The sequence below is a fragment of the Leptopilina boulardi genome, unplaced genomic scaffold, assembly GCF_019393585.1.
Source record: "Leptopilina boulardi isolate dan_hultmark-lab unplaced genomic scaffold, ZJU_Lbou_2.1 LbouV2_110, whole genome shotgun sequence".
Lineage (NCBI taxonomy): Eukaryota > Metazoa > Arthropoda > Insecta > Hymenoptera > Figitidae > Leptopilina > Leptopilina boulardi.
The window spans coordinates 191038-208743 of NW_026137653.1; the positions used below are offsets into that span (position 1 = coordinate 191038).

The following is a 17706-nucleotide window of genomic DNA, read 5'->3' on the forward strand; positions in this document are numbered from 1 at the left end:
TCAATCAGCCGGGTCTATTTGGTATTTTTTTCAAATACTTTTTTAAATACAGAAAAATATTTGTAAATGTTAAAAAAAAATTATGTAGCCCTTAAAAAGTTTTTTACATTTAAAATTTGTTGATTTATGGAGTTTTGGTTCTAAAAAAAAATATAAGTGATTAATATATCATATAAATAAATGTGAAATTATATAATTATTTAAAATTAAATTAGAACACGGAAAAAAAAATTTTTATCTAGAACAGCGATATGTTTTCTCTAGAATAGCAAAAAGTTTCTCTGTTTTAGTGAAACATATCGCTGTTCCAGTGAAAGTTATCGTTGTTTTAGGCGAACATTTTTTTCGTGAATATAAGATAAAAAAATGAATAACATAATAAAAATAAAAAACAAAAACAATGAGAAATTAGAAAAAAATTTAAACATACCATTAAAAAAAGGGCGCAAAATTTCATAATACCAAAAAATTAATTCATGTTTCAAAAACTGAACAAATTTATTCTCTAACCGATGATAAAACAGTTAAATAAGAAAATGATGCTTTAACAACCTTAAATAAGAAAAAAATTAAATTAAATATTGAAAAAAAAAAAATTTTTTAAATAAAATTTGTTTTATAATTTTATATTAAATATATAATTTAATTAATTTAAGAAATTAATTTAAGAAAAAATTAAATTAAATATTGAAAAAGAAATTTTTTAAATAAAATTTGTTTTATAATTTTATAAATATAATTTAATTAATTTAAACATAGGTATATACTTACAGCACCGAAATTTTCAATTGAAAATGTATACAATTTTCCAGCCGTAAATGTACAGGGATTTGCCGATCGTCTTATTATTATTAGCAACATTTTCTGTGATTTTATAGACATTTTGTACCAAAATCCATTGTGTCTAAAAGAAAAAATTGATTTTTTTTTTTCATGATTTTGATGAAAATATTTACTTCTTTTTTTTTATATTAAAATGGGAAAAGAAATTATTTTTTGATTTAAAAATGTTTTCTAATTAAAAATCATAAAAAAATTTTGAAAAATTTACATATTAGTTGGTATTTGTTGGCTAAGATCAATTAAACGCTGACATGGAAGCGTTAGACATAAAAGCATAAACATTTGTCCAAAAGCATAACAAAGAAAAGCAAAAACATCTTTTGGACTGTGAATATTTATGATCATCTGAAAAAAAATTATATAATTTCGAAAATTAATCAGATAATAGTAAAAAAAAATCATAGAAAACAATTAAATTTAATAATTTAAATAATTAAATTTTATAATTTAAATAATTAAATTTAATAATTTAAATAATTAAATTTTATAATTTAAATAATTAAATTTAATAATTCAAATAATTTAATTTAGTTTTTTATTTAGAGTCACTATTATAAAATAAACTAAAAAAAAATTTCTTGAATCAAATAAACTCTATTCGAACCTAATTCCTTTGAATCAACCTTTGATGCAAATATAATATTATTTGATACAATTATTTTATTATAAATAAAAATTAATTTAATAAATTGCCAAATGATTGATTTTTTGAAATGAATTTTACTTTTAATTAATATTTTCTTTTCATTATATAAAATTTGAATTTTTTTTTGTAAAATTATCAATTTAAAAATATTATCTTATTACCTGTATCATTGTAAAACTCATCATTAACATATTCAATCCAACTGCAAAAAAATATGGAGTTGAAAAGCATTCTTTAATATCATTCACAAATCTTCAAAAAAAAGTCACAATTAAATCATCAATTTTGAAAAAAATTTAAAATTAATAATAATAATAATAATAATAATAATCTAATACTAACATTATAATTGATTTGTGTAATTTAATACAAAATTTAATTCTCTTCATTACATCCTCATCATTTGTTGATTGATCATAATCAATTGACACAAGATTTTTTAATCTGAATCTACAATATAAAAATAAATTTATTCTAATTATATAAATATAAATAAATAAATTGAAAATAAATTAAAAATTTGAAAAATTAAATTGAAAATTTGAAAATTAATTGTCACCCTAAAATTGCAAGCTGTCCACAGGCATGATATATGAAAACAATGAAAATACAATCAATACTCAAAAAAACAGTTACACGTGTAACGCATCCAATAATAGCGTGTAATAATATCCAAAAATAATAATCGTCTGTATTTACACAATAATCTGCTACAAAAATCAGTCTCCTTGATCGAGTTTGATTTAATGGCTTAAAAACATCCAATACTATAGGAATAATTGGCACCGAAAGATATTCAATCATAATAACATAAACTACAACTAAAAAAAAAAATTCAAATAATAAATAATTTTAAAAAAAAAATTTGAAAAAAAAATTATCAAATTAGAATATTAAATAAAAAAATAGTTATTTTTTTTGTGCAATAATTTTTCATATATACCTATAAATCTAATACTCAATTTTCTGCCCAAGTCAGCGTTTTCACGAACAAGTTCAATTTCATTTGGTTTCGTTGCCCAATAAATCCATTGTTTTTCCATTTTTGATAAAATTATTCTCATCTGACGCATTTATAAAAATTGGTGTTGATATTTTGTAATATGCATTAAAAAAAATTGTTTTTCTTTCATAAAGATACCTTGTCACTGTTGATAGAAATTGCCACAAGGCAAGCAATACTAATTGAATTGGAAAAAAAGGGTGGTAGTGTAGCTATAATTATATCAAAATCGTGTCCAAATTTTACTAAAGCTGTAATCTAGTCGATATCAAAACAAATTTTCAATTATAATTTAATTAACTAATTTTTATTTTTAATTTAATTTTTAATTTAATTTTTAATTTAATTTTTAATTTTATTTTTTAATTTAATTTTTAATTTAATTTTTAATTTAATTTTTAATTTAATTTTTAATTTAATTTTTAATTTAATATTTATACTTTTCTTTAATTTATTTTTATAAATTACTAATTTACTTATTTATTTTTAGTTTTTTTTTTTTTTGTTAATTAATTATTTATTATAATTTTTCAATAAAGAATCATTGCGAAAAAAAAATTCTCTACCTGTGCAGCAAGAAAACTCAAAAGATTGATCCAAACAAAAATAGAAATTGCCCATTTTTTTATTTTTTTCTGTTTTGGCCAAGCTCCGATAGCGCATAGAAAATATTTATTCACTATCAAATAAGATTTATATGTTTCCATTGTGTTATATATGTAAGAAATGAATAAAAAACCTTTTTATAAAATACTATAACTAGGCTATAGGACAATAACAGAAAATTTAGTTCCTTTTAAGTCTTGTTTGAATATTTAAAAAGATGAACAAGAGTTTCCCTTATTTTTTTTTTTTCAGAATATATTCCTTTAACGTTGTTTTAAGATAATAAGCTTTTAATTATCACCTTGTTTCGATTCAATGCAAGAAAGTTAATTAATGCAAATTACTGAGGGTGTCACTTTAGAAAAGAAAATCAATATTTTTCATAAGAAACATAAAGCAGAGGATGTCAGTTTGATTTCAATCGTTTGACAGTAAAGAACGTTTAAAATTAAATGGATTAAAACAATAGTAAATATATTTTCTAAATTTTTATCAGTAACAAAGATAGCTAATAAACAGTTTTTAAACTATCAACAAAGTGAGTTAAAATTTTTAGTTAAAAATATTTATTATTTATTTAGTTAAAAAATAAAAAAAAATATTTATTTGCAATAAATGTAACTATAAAAAAATTATTTTTGTTACTTCTACAGCATCTGGAAATTAATTAACAAAAATAATTAATAATTAATAAAATATTATTTTAAATAAAAAAAACATTCGAAGAAACTTCTTACCAGAAGAAATATATGAGAACAAAGTGTAATAAATTTTTATACTAAAAATTTAATTTACATTCTTCACTTCGATAACAATATTTTACTAAAATTGAAATTATTCTCGAACAGACGTCAATACAGTTAAATAAGAAAAAGATGTTTTAACAACCTTAAACAAACAAAAAAAAAACACAAAATAAAAAAAAGTAAATCATATTTTTGATTAAATTAAAATTTTACCAACAGCGCCATAATTTTCCATCGAAAAAGTATACAATTTGCCAGCAGTAAATGTCAATGGATTTGAGGTTCGCATAATTATTATGAGTAACATTTTTTGTGATCTTAATGACGTTTTGTACCAAAATCCATTGTGTCTAAAAAAAATAATTATATAACAATTAAAAGTCACTTTTCAAGTAAAAAATAGACAAAAATAATTTAATTTTTGTTTGTAATAAAAAAAAAAAAAAAAAAAAAAAATTGAAAATCGTAAAAGTAGTTGAAGATAATTTACATATCAATGGGTATTTGAAGGCTGAGATCAATTAAACGCTGACAAGGAAGCGTTAGACATAAAAGCATAAACATTTGTCCAAAAGTATAAAAAAGACAAGCAATAACTTCTCTTGGATCATGGATATTAATAATCATCTAAGTATAAAACAAATGCACTAATTGTTTAAGAGGAAAAAATTCATATAAAAAAATATAAATATTTAATTTTAATAAATATTTAATAAATAATTAATTTTTTATCACCTGTATCATTGTAAAACTCATCATTAACATATTTAAACCCATTGCAAAAAAATAGGGAGTTGAAAAACATTTTTTAACATCATTCATAAATCTTTTTTTCATAAATAAAACAACAATTAATCAATAATCATCAATAATTATTTAATTAAATTAAATAACAATTACCTATTTAATTAATTTAAATAATAATTAATTAATTTAAATAAGAATTATTTAATTTAAATAATAATTTAAATAAAAATTATTTAATTAAATTAAATAATTAACCATCAAATTGTATTAATGAAAAAATATGTTATTAGATACATTTTTTTTTCATACATTATAATTGATTTGTGTAATTTGACGCAAAATTTAATTTCCTGTAGTATTTCTTCATCATCATTCAATGGATCATGATTCATTTGTACAAGGGTTTTCAATTTGAATCTACAACATATATATAAAATTATTATAATTAATTAAAAATATTGAAAGCATTAAAATTTCAAAATTAAAATTCTCAATTTAATTAAAAATTAAAATTCTCAATTTAATTAAAAATTAAAATTTTATTTTTTATATAAATAAAAATTTATATTCAATACCCTAAAATTGCAAGTTGTCCACAAGCATGATAAATAAAAGCAATGAACATTCCATAAATACTCAAAAGAACAGTGACAAATGCAACGCATGAATAGGTAGCGTGTAGAGATATCCAAAAATAATAATCATTTGAATTCACATAATAATATGCAACAATCATTAATCTCTTTGGTCGAGATTCATTTAATGGTTTGATAATATCTAAAAATACAGGAACAAGTGGCATAAAAATATATTCAAACGAAACTCCATAGGCAACAACTGAAAAAAAAAATATTAGCAAAAAATAAGTTTTTTTTTTTTGGAAAAAATTTTTAATTATAATTCTTTTTTTTATCTAATTTAATTTGGCATTAATTCAAATAAATCAATTATAATTATACCTATAAAAATAACTATTAATTTTTTTCCAATTGTAGCATTTTTGCGAATCATTTCAATTTCTTCAGAATTTTCTGTCCAACGAATCCAATGTTTTTCCATTTTCGATAAAAGTAGTGCAATCTATTATTTGACAGAAAAAAAAATTCTATTTAATTTTTTTATTTTTTTAATTTTTTTTTTAAACTTACCACGTCCTGATTAATAGCAAATGCCCCGAAACAAGCAATGCTGATTGAATTGGCAAAAAGGGGTGGTAATGTTTGAATAATCATGTCCATATCACGTCTATATTTTACCAAAGCTGCAACCTGGCGTTTTTTTTTTTTTATATCAGTTCTATTTATTTATTATGATTAAAATTTTTTTTTATCACCTTCATGGCATTTCGAAATTTAGAATTTTATTTTAGAAAGTGAATGCACAATCTATGAGCCATTAGTCGAATTTGAAAATTTCCGGTATTCCGGAAATAAAAAAGAATAATAAAAAAAAAATTTACTTTTCAAATATTAATTGTGCCCAATGGTATGTTTTTTATTGAGCTTTCCACAATGGCTCATAAGTAGTACAAAAAATTTTTTTCTCACAATTAAAATATTCCTACTTGATATAATGACATTTAGTTTTCTTATATATTCAAATTTTATTATAATTATTATAATTATTTTATAATTATTATTTATTATATTTATTTTATTTTTTATTATTAATTATTTGAAAATTATTATTATTTAATGTATTTATAAATTTTTTCACATATTATTATTTGAAAAGAATTGATTTTAGACATTGAATTTTTTCAAAAAAAATACCTGTGCAGAAAAAAAACTAAAAAGACTAATCCAAATTAAATTTTTCATAAAATTTCCTATTTTCGTTTGTTCTGGCCATAAGCCAATTGAAGATAGCAAATATTTATTAATATTCAAACAAGACTTATATGTTTCCATCTTGCTTGCTAAAAAAGGATTAAAGTTTTTACCACTTAGAAATTATTTCAATAATAATCATTGTAAGATAATTATTTCCACTTCCTTTTTCATCTTGATTAAATATTTCAAAAACAAAAGTCTCATATTTTTAAAAAAACATTTTACCTCAACAGAGTTTTAAGATAATAAGTTTTAATTATCACCTTGTTTCGATTCAATGCATAGTGAAAGTTAATTAATGCAAATTGCTATTCAGAAACGTTTGTCTCTTTGTAGGGAATAGAAAATCAATAATTTTCATAAGAAACATAAAGCAGAGGATGTCACTTTGATTTCAACCATTGGAAAGTAAGGATCTATTTTTAAGAAATAAAAATAATATTTTCAATTATATTTTTTTTTTTTTATTAAAACTTGAAAAAATTTTACATTAAATATTAAACTTAGTTCATACATTTTTAATTACAAATATTTGTTTTGAATTTAATTTTTTATTTAGTCAGTCTTTTTTTTTTGTAGAGTACAATGTAGAAAAAAATTGTCTTTTACTCACGAAACGATAGTAAAAGTGTAAAATATGAAATGGATGTTTTTACAACCTTAAAAATAAATACAGTATAATTAAATAAATATTATACAATATTTAAAAAAAAATGATACTAACCACACCGAAATTACTCATTGAAAAAGTGTACAATTTTCCCACTGTAAAAGAACAGGGTTTTATGCATTTCATCATTATTATTTTCAATAAATTTTTCGACTCTGGAGATAAATTATACCAATAGCAATGATATCTGAAATTTCAAAATTATTTAAAATTGAATTATAAATTTTTTTTTGTAATAAACATATTAATTAACATATTAACATATTTTGTGAAAGTAGAGAACTTTGATCGATTAAACGTTGACTTGGTATTGTTAAAGTAAATAAACGAAGAACTTGACCCATGGTATAAGAAGCCATTATAAAAGTTTCACTTAGATCATCCAAATTCATTACCAACTGCAGATTTTTTTAATATATTCTATAATTTTCTCTCTTACTCTCTTAAGTATAATTAATAAAATAAAAAAATAAAAAATAAAAAAAAAATAAAAAAATACCTGAACTCCTGTAAAGCTTATCATTATAACATTTAATCCCAATCCCAAAAAGTATGACATCGAAAAGCAATCACTAATATGATTCACAAACCTTAAAAAAATTAAAATTTTTTATTATTATTTTATAATTAAAATTTACTTTAATTAAATAAATACAAACATCAGAACCGATTTGTGCTTCTCAATAAAGAATTTAATTTCTTTTTTAACATTTCTTTCATTTAAAATAGTTACACTGTAATCTATTTTTACAAGATTTCTTATCTTAAATCTGAAAAAACGAGAAACGAAATTTATTAAATAAAAAAAAAAGGAATTATTATTTTGTATACCAAAAAAAGAGAAAAAATTATTTACCCTAAAATTTCAAATTGTCCACAAGCGTGGTAGATGAAAAATGTAAAAATTCCATCAACAGTTAAAATAAGTGAAATTGTTACAATAGATACGTGCCAATGGTGTGCGGCTATTACTCCATAATAATTATTTGGATTCACAAAATAATCTGTAACCATAATCATTCTTCTTGGACGGGATTCATTTAATGGTTTTATTGCATCCAAAAAACTGGGAATAAGTGGCACAGTAAGAAATTCCACTAGGACTAAATAAAAGAAAACTGAAATAAATTTTATTTTAATTAATTCTTATTTAAAAAAAAAACAAAAACAAAAACAAAAAGTTATAAACAATAATAATTAAAAGAAATTTATCCCTAAACAGTAAATAAATTTTTTTTTATAAATTTGAAAATTATTATTATTAATAGTTAATAATAATAATAATTATTATGCTATTATTTACCAAGTCTTGAATTGTTTAGATTTCTTGCTAGAACTCCATTTTCCTGTAAAATTTCAAATTCTGAATCTGATTTACAAAATCGCCAATCATCCTTCATTTTCGATAAAATTAATTTTATCTAAAAGAAATTATTTCACAGAAAATTAAAAGGCATTAAAATAAGTTGCAACGCTTATTATTTTAATCCAATTTTGCTTATTTTAATCCATTTTGGAAATTAAAAATTAAAAGGCATTAAAATAAGCTGCAACGCTTATTTTAATGCCTTTTAATTTTCTGTGTTTACGTGATGTAAAATTGAAACAAAAAAATAATAAATTAAAAATTCAGTGAAATTTTACAAAAAATAAATTAATAAACAGAAACGTAAAATTTGGAAAGGAATTAAAAAAAAAATTGTGTAATTACATAAGAATTAAATAAATATTCTTTACTTTATTTCTGTTGATCGAAGCAGCTGTGAAACAACTTATGCTAACAACATTTATAAAGCAAGGTGGAAGCCATTGAATTAAAATATCCATATTACCCCAATTATGTATTAATGCCACCAACTAATAAATAATATTTTTTTTTATTGAAAAATATTTATTTTTAAAATTTGTAAAATAAAATATAATTGAATGTTTTAGAAAAAAATTTCCCAAAACAAATTTTATAATATTTACTTGAGGTATGAGAAAACTTATAAGACTAAGCCAAATGAAAAAAGAAATTAATTTTTGAGTAAATTTTGATTGAGAAGGCCATAGTCCAGTGGCACATAAAAAATATTTATTGATTTTCATATAAGAATTGTATGTTTCCATTTCGATGTCTCCTGTAGAAATGAAACTCAACCCTTTTAGATTTTCCATTCTCTCTCTATATACCGCATACAATAAAAATTATAGTACACATCCGTAAGATAATTATTTTCAGTGTAAAATTGACTGGCTTTCAATAATACGAAGAAATTTTCAATGTTTCTATAATCTAATATTGATTATAATTTAAGAGAAAACAACATTTTCTTGTTTCTTAACACAAAAGTTATTTTCATTTTCATTGAACTTATTAAATAAAATAGAAATTATTAAAGGCCTTTAAATAATAATTTCTTTGAAGGTAAAATCAATTTTTTTTTTTCCTATAAGAAACATTGGCAGTTTCAATTCAACCTTTGATGGATGATAATCGTCTTGAATCGATAAACAAATATAGTTAAAAAAGTAAAATATAAAATTTAGTACCAGAATGATTCTATAAAATTTATTATAAAAAATTCCATAAAAAGTAAGGAAATTTGAAATTTATTGAATTATTAATTAATTTTATTCTAATTATCCAAGAATTAATAATTTTCGCAGATTGATTAATTTGTGACATCATAAACTTTGGAGGAATCGTTGTTTATTGAATCGTAGTTTAAAAAAATTAATAACTAGGAGCAACTAATATGAAAAAAAAACTAAAAAAAATTTGTAACATTGTTAAAATTAAAATTTTTTAATTATAGTAGTAGTACTTTAATCTGAATCAATTTAATCACGTTTACAAAATTATAGTCAGTCTTAAATTCTTATTAGAATTTTCTTTTTCTTATTGTAAAGAACAAGAATTGTATAAAAATTTCTTATACAAATATACACTTATTTGCAATATTTTATGAAAAATTTGTTAAATGTTAAAAAGTTTTTGAATTTCATCAAGCGCAAAATTAAAAAAAAACAAAAAATTCCTCTCGCCTTATTTGCGCATTGATAACAAAACTGTAAAATATGAAATAGATGTTTTTACCACCTGAAAAACAAAACACAATGAAATTAAATAATTGAAAATTAAAAAAATTAATTAATTTTAATCTTTTATCTTAAATTAAAATTACGATAACAATTAAAAAAAAAAATAATACTAACAATACCAAAACTTCTCATCGAAAAAGTGTATAATTTTCCCACTGTAAATGTGCAGGGATTTATGCATCTCATCATTATTATTTTCAACAATTTTTTTGACTCTGGTGATAAATTATACCAGCAGCTGCTATATCTGTAATTTCAAAATTATTTTTCTAATGATTCCATTTTGCAAAATAAATTATTAAATTAATAGGTTATTAAATATTTTTGAATATGAGAAAAAAGGATTGTTGAAATTTTTTAATTGCAAATATTTTTTTACTTACATATTTTGTGACAATAGAGAACTTTGATCGATTAAACGTTGACTTGGTATTGTTAAAGTAAATAGACGAAGTACTTGACCCAAAGTAAATGAACCAATTGCTAAAGCTTCTCGAATATTATCCAAATTCATCACCAACTGTAGAATTAATATTAATTAATACAAACTAGCAAAATTAAACGCGCGCCAAATTGAATATTTAATTATTTGTTATAAAGAAATTAAAGATTAATATTATTAATAATAATTTAATTTATTAGAATATTATTACATATTAAATGATAATAATGAAAATTATATGTTTACAGGCCTCGGATTATACGACTTTTTCCGACTTTTTTTCAAAAATACGACTTTTATCGACTTATTTTAATAAAATGGGACATTTTTTTAAATTTGAAAAAAATGTAAATAAAATACATTTTTTAGTATAAAATGTAGATCTTTAGATCTTCTATCAATTCAATTATTTAACAAATTTTGAACTAAAATGATTCTTCACTAAATTAATTATTTTTAATAATTTTAATGAAATACATCACAAATTCAATTATATCAAAATTATTTTTCAATTAAAATTTTTTTTTGAAATTTAACAATTGTTTATAATTTAAAAAAAAATATCACAATAAAATTGAATTATTTTTTAAAAATTTAAATTCAAAATAAACATTATTACCCGAAATTTTAATTCAAAATCAATTAAAAATTCAATAATTATCCAAAATTTTCAATTTAAAATTTTATTATTTACCAAGTTTTCAATTTAAAATGAAATAAAATTCAATTATTTTCTAAAATTTCTATTCAAAATTAATTATCCAAATTTTTAATCAAAAATGAAGTTAAATTAAATTATTATCTAAAATTTCAAGTAAAATTCAATTATTTCCCAAAATTTTCAATTCAAAATGAACTGAAATTCAATTATTTTCCAAATTTTAAATCAAAATTAAATTTCATTATTCTCAAATATTTGAATTCAAAATTAATTGAATTTTCAATAATTTGAACTTAAAAGCATCTAAAATTTAATTATTTCTAAAATTTTCCATCGAAAATTTTTTTTTTTGAAATTTAATAATTTCAATTATAACTCTAAGGAAATTCAATTAATTTTTAACTATTTTAATAATATTCTTTGAAAATTCAACTATCTGAAACGATTTTTCAATTAAAAATGATTTTTAAATTATTGTATTTTGTCCGCATTTTATAATAAATTTTTAGTGAAATTATCTAAAATTAATTACAAAACACTTAAAGTTTCAATCAATTTCTAAAATCTCAATTTTAAATCTTTGAAAATTCAATTAAATTTAAAAAATATTTTCCCAAAAATTGTTTGATAAATTATTTTTAGTTCTGTAAAATTTAATGATTTGTTTGAAAATTAACAATATCTTTTGAAATTTAATTATTTCTAAAAATTTCAACTTTAACCCTTTGAAAAGGATTATTATTAAAAAAAAATTTTTTTATTTAAAAATCTGTAAAATATTTTTGTTAAAATAAAAAACAAATCCACTTTTTTTTGGAATATAAATCGACTAAAACGACTTTTTGTGTCTTTAAGTTGATTCGAGGCCTGTGTTTTTGTAATTAATATTTAATAGGTATTCGTTGGCCCCTTGTACCTTAAAAATTAATTTTTAAAAATAAATTTTTTTCAAATTACTAGCTTGTACGAAATTTCCTGGCACATCTTTTTTCTCATCATAAATTTTTTGTATTTGTATACAATTTTTGAATCAATATACAACTTTAAAAAAAAATTTCGTTGGTAAACGTTGTGTACTTCAGCTTTGTGAATTGAATTTTCAAATTTGGAATTTTAAAGAAACTTATTCCGAAATTTGGAAACACAATTATACAACTTTGGCAAAAATGAGAAAAAGAATTGTCAAAATTTGACACAAGATTACTATTCAAAAAAACACGTGAAATCAGAAAAGGCCAACTTCAAGTTAGGACAGAAAGACAGACCAAGCATTTTATTATTATATAATTAATATTTTCGAATTCTCTCTATGATTATAAAAAAATATTACCTGAACTCCTGTGAAACTCATCGCTAACATATTGAATCCCAAACCCAAAAAATATGTCGCTGAAAAGCAATCACTAATATGATTGACAAACCTAAAAAAAAATTTCAAACCATTTTTTTATAATTTATGTAATTAAAATTTATTTTAATATTCTTAATATAAAATACAAACACTAGAACTGATTTGTGCCTCTCAATGCAGAATTTAATTCTTTTTTGTACATTTCTTTCATTATAAGAAGCAATGTTGTAATCTATATTTACGAGGTTCTTCATTTTTAATCTGCAAAAAAAAAGAGGCAAATTTATTATTTATTTTATATTATGTATAATAATAAATGCATGTATAAAAAGAAAAAAAAAATTTTTTTCTTCATACCCTAAAATTTCGAATTGTCCACAAGCGTGGTAGATAAAAAAAATAAAGACTCTATCGACAGTTAAAATAATTGTAATCAATATAACAGCAACATGCCAATGATGTATCGCTATTATCGTATAATAATTATTGTTATTTGAATCAACTAAATAATCTGTAGGGAAAATAAGTTTTCTTATCCGAGATTCATTTAACGGTTTTATTGCATCCAAAAAACTTGGAATTAGAGGTACGGTAAGAAATTGTAGCATTGCCATATAAAAGAAAACTAAAATACATAATTAAATTTAAATCTTAATTTTTGTAACACTTTTTTTTTTTAAAAAATTTATTATTATTTACCAAGTCTTGCATTGTTCAAATTTCGTGCTAAAATTCCATTTTCATGCAAAATTTCAAATTCTTCATCCGATTCACAGAACAACCAATCCTCTTTTATTTTCGATAAAATTAATTCTATCTAAAAGAAATTAAAATTATGGAGACAAAAAAAAAGAACCAAAAATTGATTAATAAAAAAAAAAATTTATATACAAACTTTATTTCTATGAACTGAAGCAGCTGTGAAACAACTTAAACTAACAGCATTCACAAAACATGGTGGGAGCCATTCAAATAAAATATCCGTATTTCCCCAATTATTTCTTAAAGCCAGTAACTAAGAGATTTTAAATTTTAACTTTTAAAACAAATTAAATTAAAAAAAAAAAAAAATTTTTATAAAAAAATTTATTGTAATATTAAATTTATTAGAAACCAATTTTTAATAATTAAAAAAATTTACTTGTGGTATTAAAAAACTTATATGTATAAACCAAATAAAAAGAGAAATTATTTTTCTTGTTCTTTTCGATTGATATGGCCATAGTCCCGTGGCACATAAAAAATATTTATTGATTTTCATATGAGAATTGTATGCTTCCATTTCAATGTCTCCTGTGGAAATGACACTCAACCCTTTAAGACTTTTCATTCACTATGTATATATCATATAATAAAAATTATAGTACACATATCTGTAAGATAATTATCTTCAGTGTAAAATTTACTGCATTCAAATAATACCAAGAAATTATAAAATTTCCTGATATTGATTAATATCATCTATCATTTTCTTTATGATAATATTTCCAACTACAAAAAAAAACAGAAATTCTCTTCAATTGCATTGAAAGTACTGAGAAATATTGGAAAAATAAATTCTCATATACACCTTTGAGAAATCAATTTTTTTCTATAAGAAACATTTACAGTCTAAAATCAACCTTTGAAGGATGAGGATCGCTATATAAGAATAATGAAGAAATTTCAGACGTATGAAATTTATTATATTTTATTTCTCAAATTAAATAAAAATAATAAAAATTATAAAATTATAATAAAAAATAATTCTAAACAATTTATTTTCTTTACTTATTTATATCTTTCTATAACACATATTTCTAATGACAACTATATAAATATAATTTCCATAATTTCAATAATTAAAAGTCTTAGCTCAAAATAATAGATAAAATTTATAATTGTATAAAAAATTCGTATTTGCATAATGGAAAAAAAAGTCTTTTAAAATATTTTAATTACGTAGAGACAATAAAACTGTAAAATATGAAATGGATGTTTTTACAACCTGAAAAATAGAAAAAAAAACAAAAGAAATTAAATGACAATCAAAATCTGTCAGAAAAAAATTTAAAAAAATTAATATACTAACCACACCGAAATTACTCATGGAAAAAGTGTATAATTTTCCTGCAGTAAAAGTGCACGGTTTCATACATCTCAACATTATTATTTTCAATAAATTTTTCGATTCTAAAGATAAATTATACCAATAGCTATTATAGCTGAAATTTCAAAATTATTATTTATAAATTATATTTAATATTCTAAATTAAAATTAACAATTAAAAAATTCAATATAAAACTGACATTTTATGTCAAAATATTAAAAATTTTTTTTTTTTTACTTACATATTTAGTGAAAGTAAAGTACTCTGATCTATCAAACGTTGACATGGTAATGTTAAACTAAATAGACGAAGAATTTGACTCATAGTATATGACAAAATTGCAAAAGTTTCACTTGGATCATCCAATTTCATGATTAACTAAAGATTATTTGTGAATATAATAATTTTTAAAAAAAGAATAAAAAAAAGAAAAGATAAAAAAAAAATAATTAAAAAAATAAAAAAATAAAAAAAATAATTAAAAAAAAATTTTATAAAAAAAATAATTAAAAAAAAATTTTATAAAATAAATAATTAAAAAATAATTAAATTATTAATCAATTATTAATAATTCATTTTTCTTTTGTAACGGTTGCTACGGTAACGGTTTTTATGACAACGATTGCTATGGTAACGTTTGTCATGGTAACGGTTTCTATGGTAACTGTTACCATGGCAACCCTACGAGTGTACGACTGACGGACGGACAGACGGACGAAATTAATTTTTCATTACCTGAACGCCAGTGAAGCTTATCATTATCATATTAAATCCTAATCCCATGAAGTATGAGGTAGAAAAACAATCATTTATCTGATTCACAAACCTTGCAAAAAAAAAAATTATACATTATAGCCAGTACATTATTTAAATTAAATTTTCTAATAATGTAATTAAAAATTTACTTTAATTTACATTACAACTGATTTATGCTTCTGAATACAGAATTTAATTTCTCTTTGTACATTTCTTTCATCAGAAATATCCATGTTGTAATCTATTTTTACAATGTTCTTCATCTTGAATCTGTAAATCAGAGCCAAATTAATTAATTATTTTTATAATTGTAATAATAATAATAACAATATTTATTATTTTAAAGTTGTTATAAAATTTATCAATCTTCCAAGTAAATTGTAATATTTGCAAAAAGGAAAATAAAAATTAAAAAACGATCCCTTTTCTTAGCACAGCTGTCCTCATCAGAAACTAAAAAAATTGTTTTTTTTTATTAAAAAAATATTAAAATAACAATAATTTACAATTACTATAGTAATTTAATTTAAAAATTTTGAATATTACCGAAAAAAAAGTCTGTGACTTCTGTTCAGTGTTCACTGACTTTTTTTCGGTAATATTCAAAATTTTAAAATTAATTAACTATAGTAATTGTAAATTATTGTTATTTTAATAAAAAAAAACAATTTTTTTAGTTTCTGATGAGGACAGCTGAGCTGTCGATACGTTACGAAAAGGGATCGTTTTTTATTTTTTATTTTCCTTTTTTCAAATATTACAATTTACTTGGAAGATTGATAAATTTTAATAACTTTAATATACACTCACCAAGTGATAAATTCAATATTATTGAAATATTTATTATTATTATTTAATTATATATAAAAAAAAAATAGAAACAAAATCTGTACCCTAATATTTCCATTTGACCACAAGCGTGATAGATGAAAGCTCTAAATATTCCATCAACAGTTAAAATAAGTGTAATTGTTATAATAGAAACGTGCCAATGATGTGCGGCTATTGCTGCATAATAATTATTTGAATCCACTAAATAATCAGTAACCATAATTAATCTTCTTGGACGGGATTCATTTAATGGTTTTATTTTATCCAAAAAACTGGGAATAAGTGGTACTGTAAGAAATTCCAGCATTGCTATGTAAAAGAAAACTGAAACAAAAAAATTTTTTTATTTATTTTTTTGAAATATAATTAAAATTATTATTTGGCAATTATTTACCATATATTGCATTGTTTACATTTTTTGACAAAATTCCATTACTATTGAGAATTTGAAATTCTGAATTTGATTCACATAATTGCCAATCTTCCTTCATTTTTGATAAAATTAATTTTATCTAAAAAAAAAGAAAGGAAGGGAAGAAAATTAAAATATTTTCCAAAAAAAAATTCAATACAAAATTTTTTACTTTATTTCTGTTTATAGAAGCAGGCACGTAACAACTTATACTGAGAAGATTGACAAAGCAGGGTGGAAGCCATTGAATTACAATGTCGGTATTACCCCAATTGTTTATTAAAGCTAGTATCTACAAGATATAAATATATTTTTTTTCACGAACAAAATTTGTTTGAAAAAACAAAAAGAAAAATAAATAAAAAAAAAATTAATTAGCGAAAATTATTATTATTATTTTACTTGTGGTATCAGAAAACTTATGAGACTAAGCCAAATGAAGAAAGAAATTAATTTTTGTGTAACTTTCGATTGATAAGGCCATAGCCCAGTGGCACATAAGAAATATTTATTGATCTTCATATGAGAATTATATGCTTCCATGTTCAATGGTGAAATGATACTCACCCCTTTTTGTTTTTTCCATATTCTCTACACAGTGATAATTATACAGTACATTCGTAAAATTTAAAATAATTGTTTCCAATACGAAGAAACTGAATATTCCTATTCTAATATTAATTAGCATTTAATCTATACTTTACTTTAAGATAATGTTTCTCAAATCAAAAAGTTTTCTTCAATTTCACAGAACATATTAAATGATTATAAATTATTTAAAAACATTCGATTTAATAAAACCCCATTATTATCACTTTGAGGAAAAAAATCAATATTTGTCCATAAGAGACATTATAGTTTGTATTTGACTTTCAAAGAATGAGGATCGTCTTGAGTTTTAAAGATATTTCAGAAATTATTAATTTTGATAAATATACGCCGATTATATTACTTATACAATTTTTTTTTTTTTTTTTTTTTTG

General features: G+C 20.9%; 4 protein-coding genes across 5 annotated transcripts; all 4 read right to left on the bottom strand.

Annotated features, from left to right (window-relative positions):
* Nucleotides 1-432: 432 nt before the first annotated feature.
* LOC127277136 (uncharacterized) lies at nt 433-13921 on the bottom strand. The gene is made up of 19 exons (XM_051297999.1): nt 13776-13921; nt 13530-13649; nt 13334-13451; nt 12992-13259; nt 12785-12895; nt 12614-12704; nt 10564-10700; nt 10295-10427; nt 10176-10178; nt 8397-8514; nt 3059-3231; nt 2631-2750; nt 2433-2553; nt 2049-2310; nt 1832-1939; nt 1651-1741; nt 1052-1188; nt 772-904; nt 433-552 (listed from the first exon to the last, which is right to left on the bottom strand). Exons 1-19 carry the CDS (start codon nt 13914-13916, stop codon nt 499-501), a joined length of 2439 nt encoding a protein of 812 aa, XP_051153956.1. The 5' UTR covers nt 13917-13921; the 3' UTR covers nt 433-498.
* LOC127277098 (uncharacterized) lies at nt 3717-6520 on the bottom strand. 2 transcript variants are annotated; one of them, XM_051297931.1, is made up of 10 exons: nt 6364-6520; nt 5740-5859; nt 5551-5671; nt 5167-5428; nt 4901-5008; nt 4580-4670; nt 4335-4471; nt 4062-4194; nt 3836-3986; nt 3717-3754 (listed from the first exon to the last, which is right to left on the bottom strand). In XM_051297931.1, the coding sequence occupies exons 1-9, from the start codon at nt 6499-6501 to the stop codon at nt 3933-3935; spliced, it is 1164 nt and encodes a 387-aa protein (XP_051153888.1). In that variant the 5' UTR covers nt 6502-6520; the 3' UTR covers nt 3717-3754; nt 3836-3932. The 2 variants fall into 2 exon arrangements, with proteins under 2 accessions (XP_051153888.1, XP_051153896.1); XM_051297939.1 differs by having other exon boundaries at nt 4058-4194.
* Nucleotides 7176-9247, bottom strand: LOC127277111 (uncharacterized). The gene is made up of 7 exons (XM_051297951.1): nt 9065-9247; nt 8831-8950; nt 8397-8514; nt 7950-8211; nt 7753-7863; nt 7593-7683; nt 7176-7491 (listed from the first exon to the last, which is right to left on the bottom strand). The coding sequence occupies exons 1-7, from the start codon at nt 9203-9205 to the stop codon at nt 7342-7344; spliced, it is 993 nt and encodes a 330-aa protein (XP_051153908.1). The 5' UTR covers nt 9206-9247; the 3' UTR covers nt 7176-7341.
* Nucleotides 13922-14506: 585 nt separating the features above from the next.
* Nucleotides 14507-17321, bottom strand: LOC127277090 (odorant receptor 9a-like). Its single transcript, XM_051297921.1, has 9 exons — nt 17126-17321; nt 16896-17015; nt 16706-16823; nt 16374-16635; nt 15640-15750; nt 15460-15550; nt 14966-15102; nt 14706-14838; nt 14507-14621 (listed from the first exon to the last, which is right to left on the bottom strand). Exons 1-9 carry the CDS (start codon nt 17264-17266, stop codon nt 14568-14570), a joined length of 1167 nt encoding a protein of 388 aa, XP_051153878.1. The 5' UTR covers nt 17267-17321; the 3' UTR covers nt 14507-14567.
* Between the last annotated feature and the right edge of the window lie 385 nt (nt 17322-17706).

Excerpts from the sequence above, each read along its gene's own strand:
- LOC127277098 (XM_051297931.1), bottom strand. The coding sequence starts at position 6,501 with ATGGAAACATATAAGTCTTGTTTGAATATTAATAAATATTTGCTATCT. Across the intron at positions 4,195-4,334 it reads CTTCAAATACCCATTGATAT|ACACAATGGATTTTGGTACA; the intron begins GTAAATTATCTT and ends TATTTTTTTTAG. Across the intron at positions 3,987-4,061 it reads CGATGGAAAATTATGGCGCT|GTTGTTAAAACATCTTTTTC; the intron begins GTTGGTAAAATT and ends TGTTTGTTTAAG.
- LOC127277111 (XM_051297951.1), bottom strand. The coding sequence starts at position 9,205 with ATGGAAACATACAATTCTTATATGAAAATCAATAAATATTTTTTATGT. Across the intron at positions 8,515-8,830 it reads CTTCGATCAACAGAAATAAA|ATAAAATTAATTTTATCGAA; the intron begins GTAAAGAATATT and ends AATTTCTTTTAG. Across the intron at positions 7,864-7,949 it reads GGACAATTTGAAATTTTAGG|ATTTAAGATAAGAAATCTTG; the intron begins GTAAATAATTTT and ends TCGTTTTTTCAG.
- LOC127277136 (XM_051297999.1), bottom strand. The coding sequence starts at position 13,916 with ATGGAAGCATACAATTCTCATATGAAAATCAATAAATATTTTTTATGT. Across the intron at positions 10,428-10,563 it reads TCTCTATTGTCACAAAATAT|ATATAGCAGCTGCTGGTATA; the intron begins GTAAGTAAAAAA and ends TTGAAATTACAG. Across the intron at positions 2,751-3,058 it reads TGAGTTTTCTTGCTGCACAG|ATTACAGCTTTAGTAAAATT; the intron begins GTAGAGAATTTT and ends GATATCGACTAG.
- LOC127277090 (XM_051297921.1), bottom strand. The coding sequence starts at position 17,266 with ATGGAAGCATATAATTCTCATATGAAGATCAATAAATATTTCTTATGT. Across the intron at positions 17,016-17,125 it reads TAAGTTTTCTGATACCACAA|ATACTAGCTTTAATAAACAA; the intron begins GTAAAATAATAA and ends TATATCTTGTAG. Across the intron at positions 14,839-14,965 it reads ACTTTACTTTCACTAAATAT|CTATAATAGCTATTGGTATA; the intron begins GTAAGTAAAAAA and ends TTGAAATTTCAG.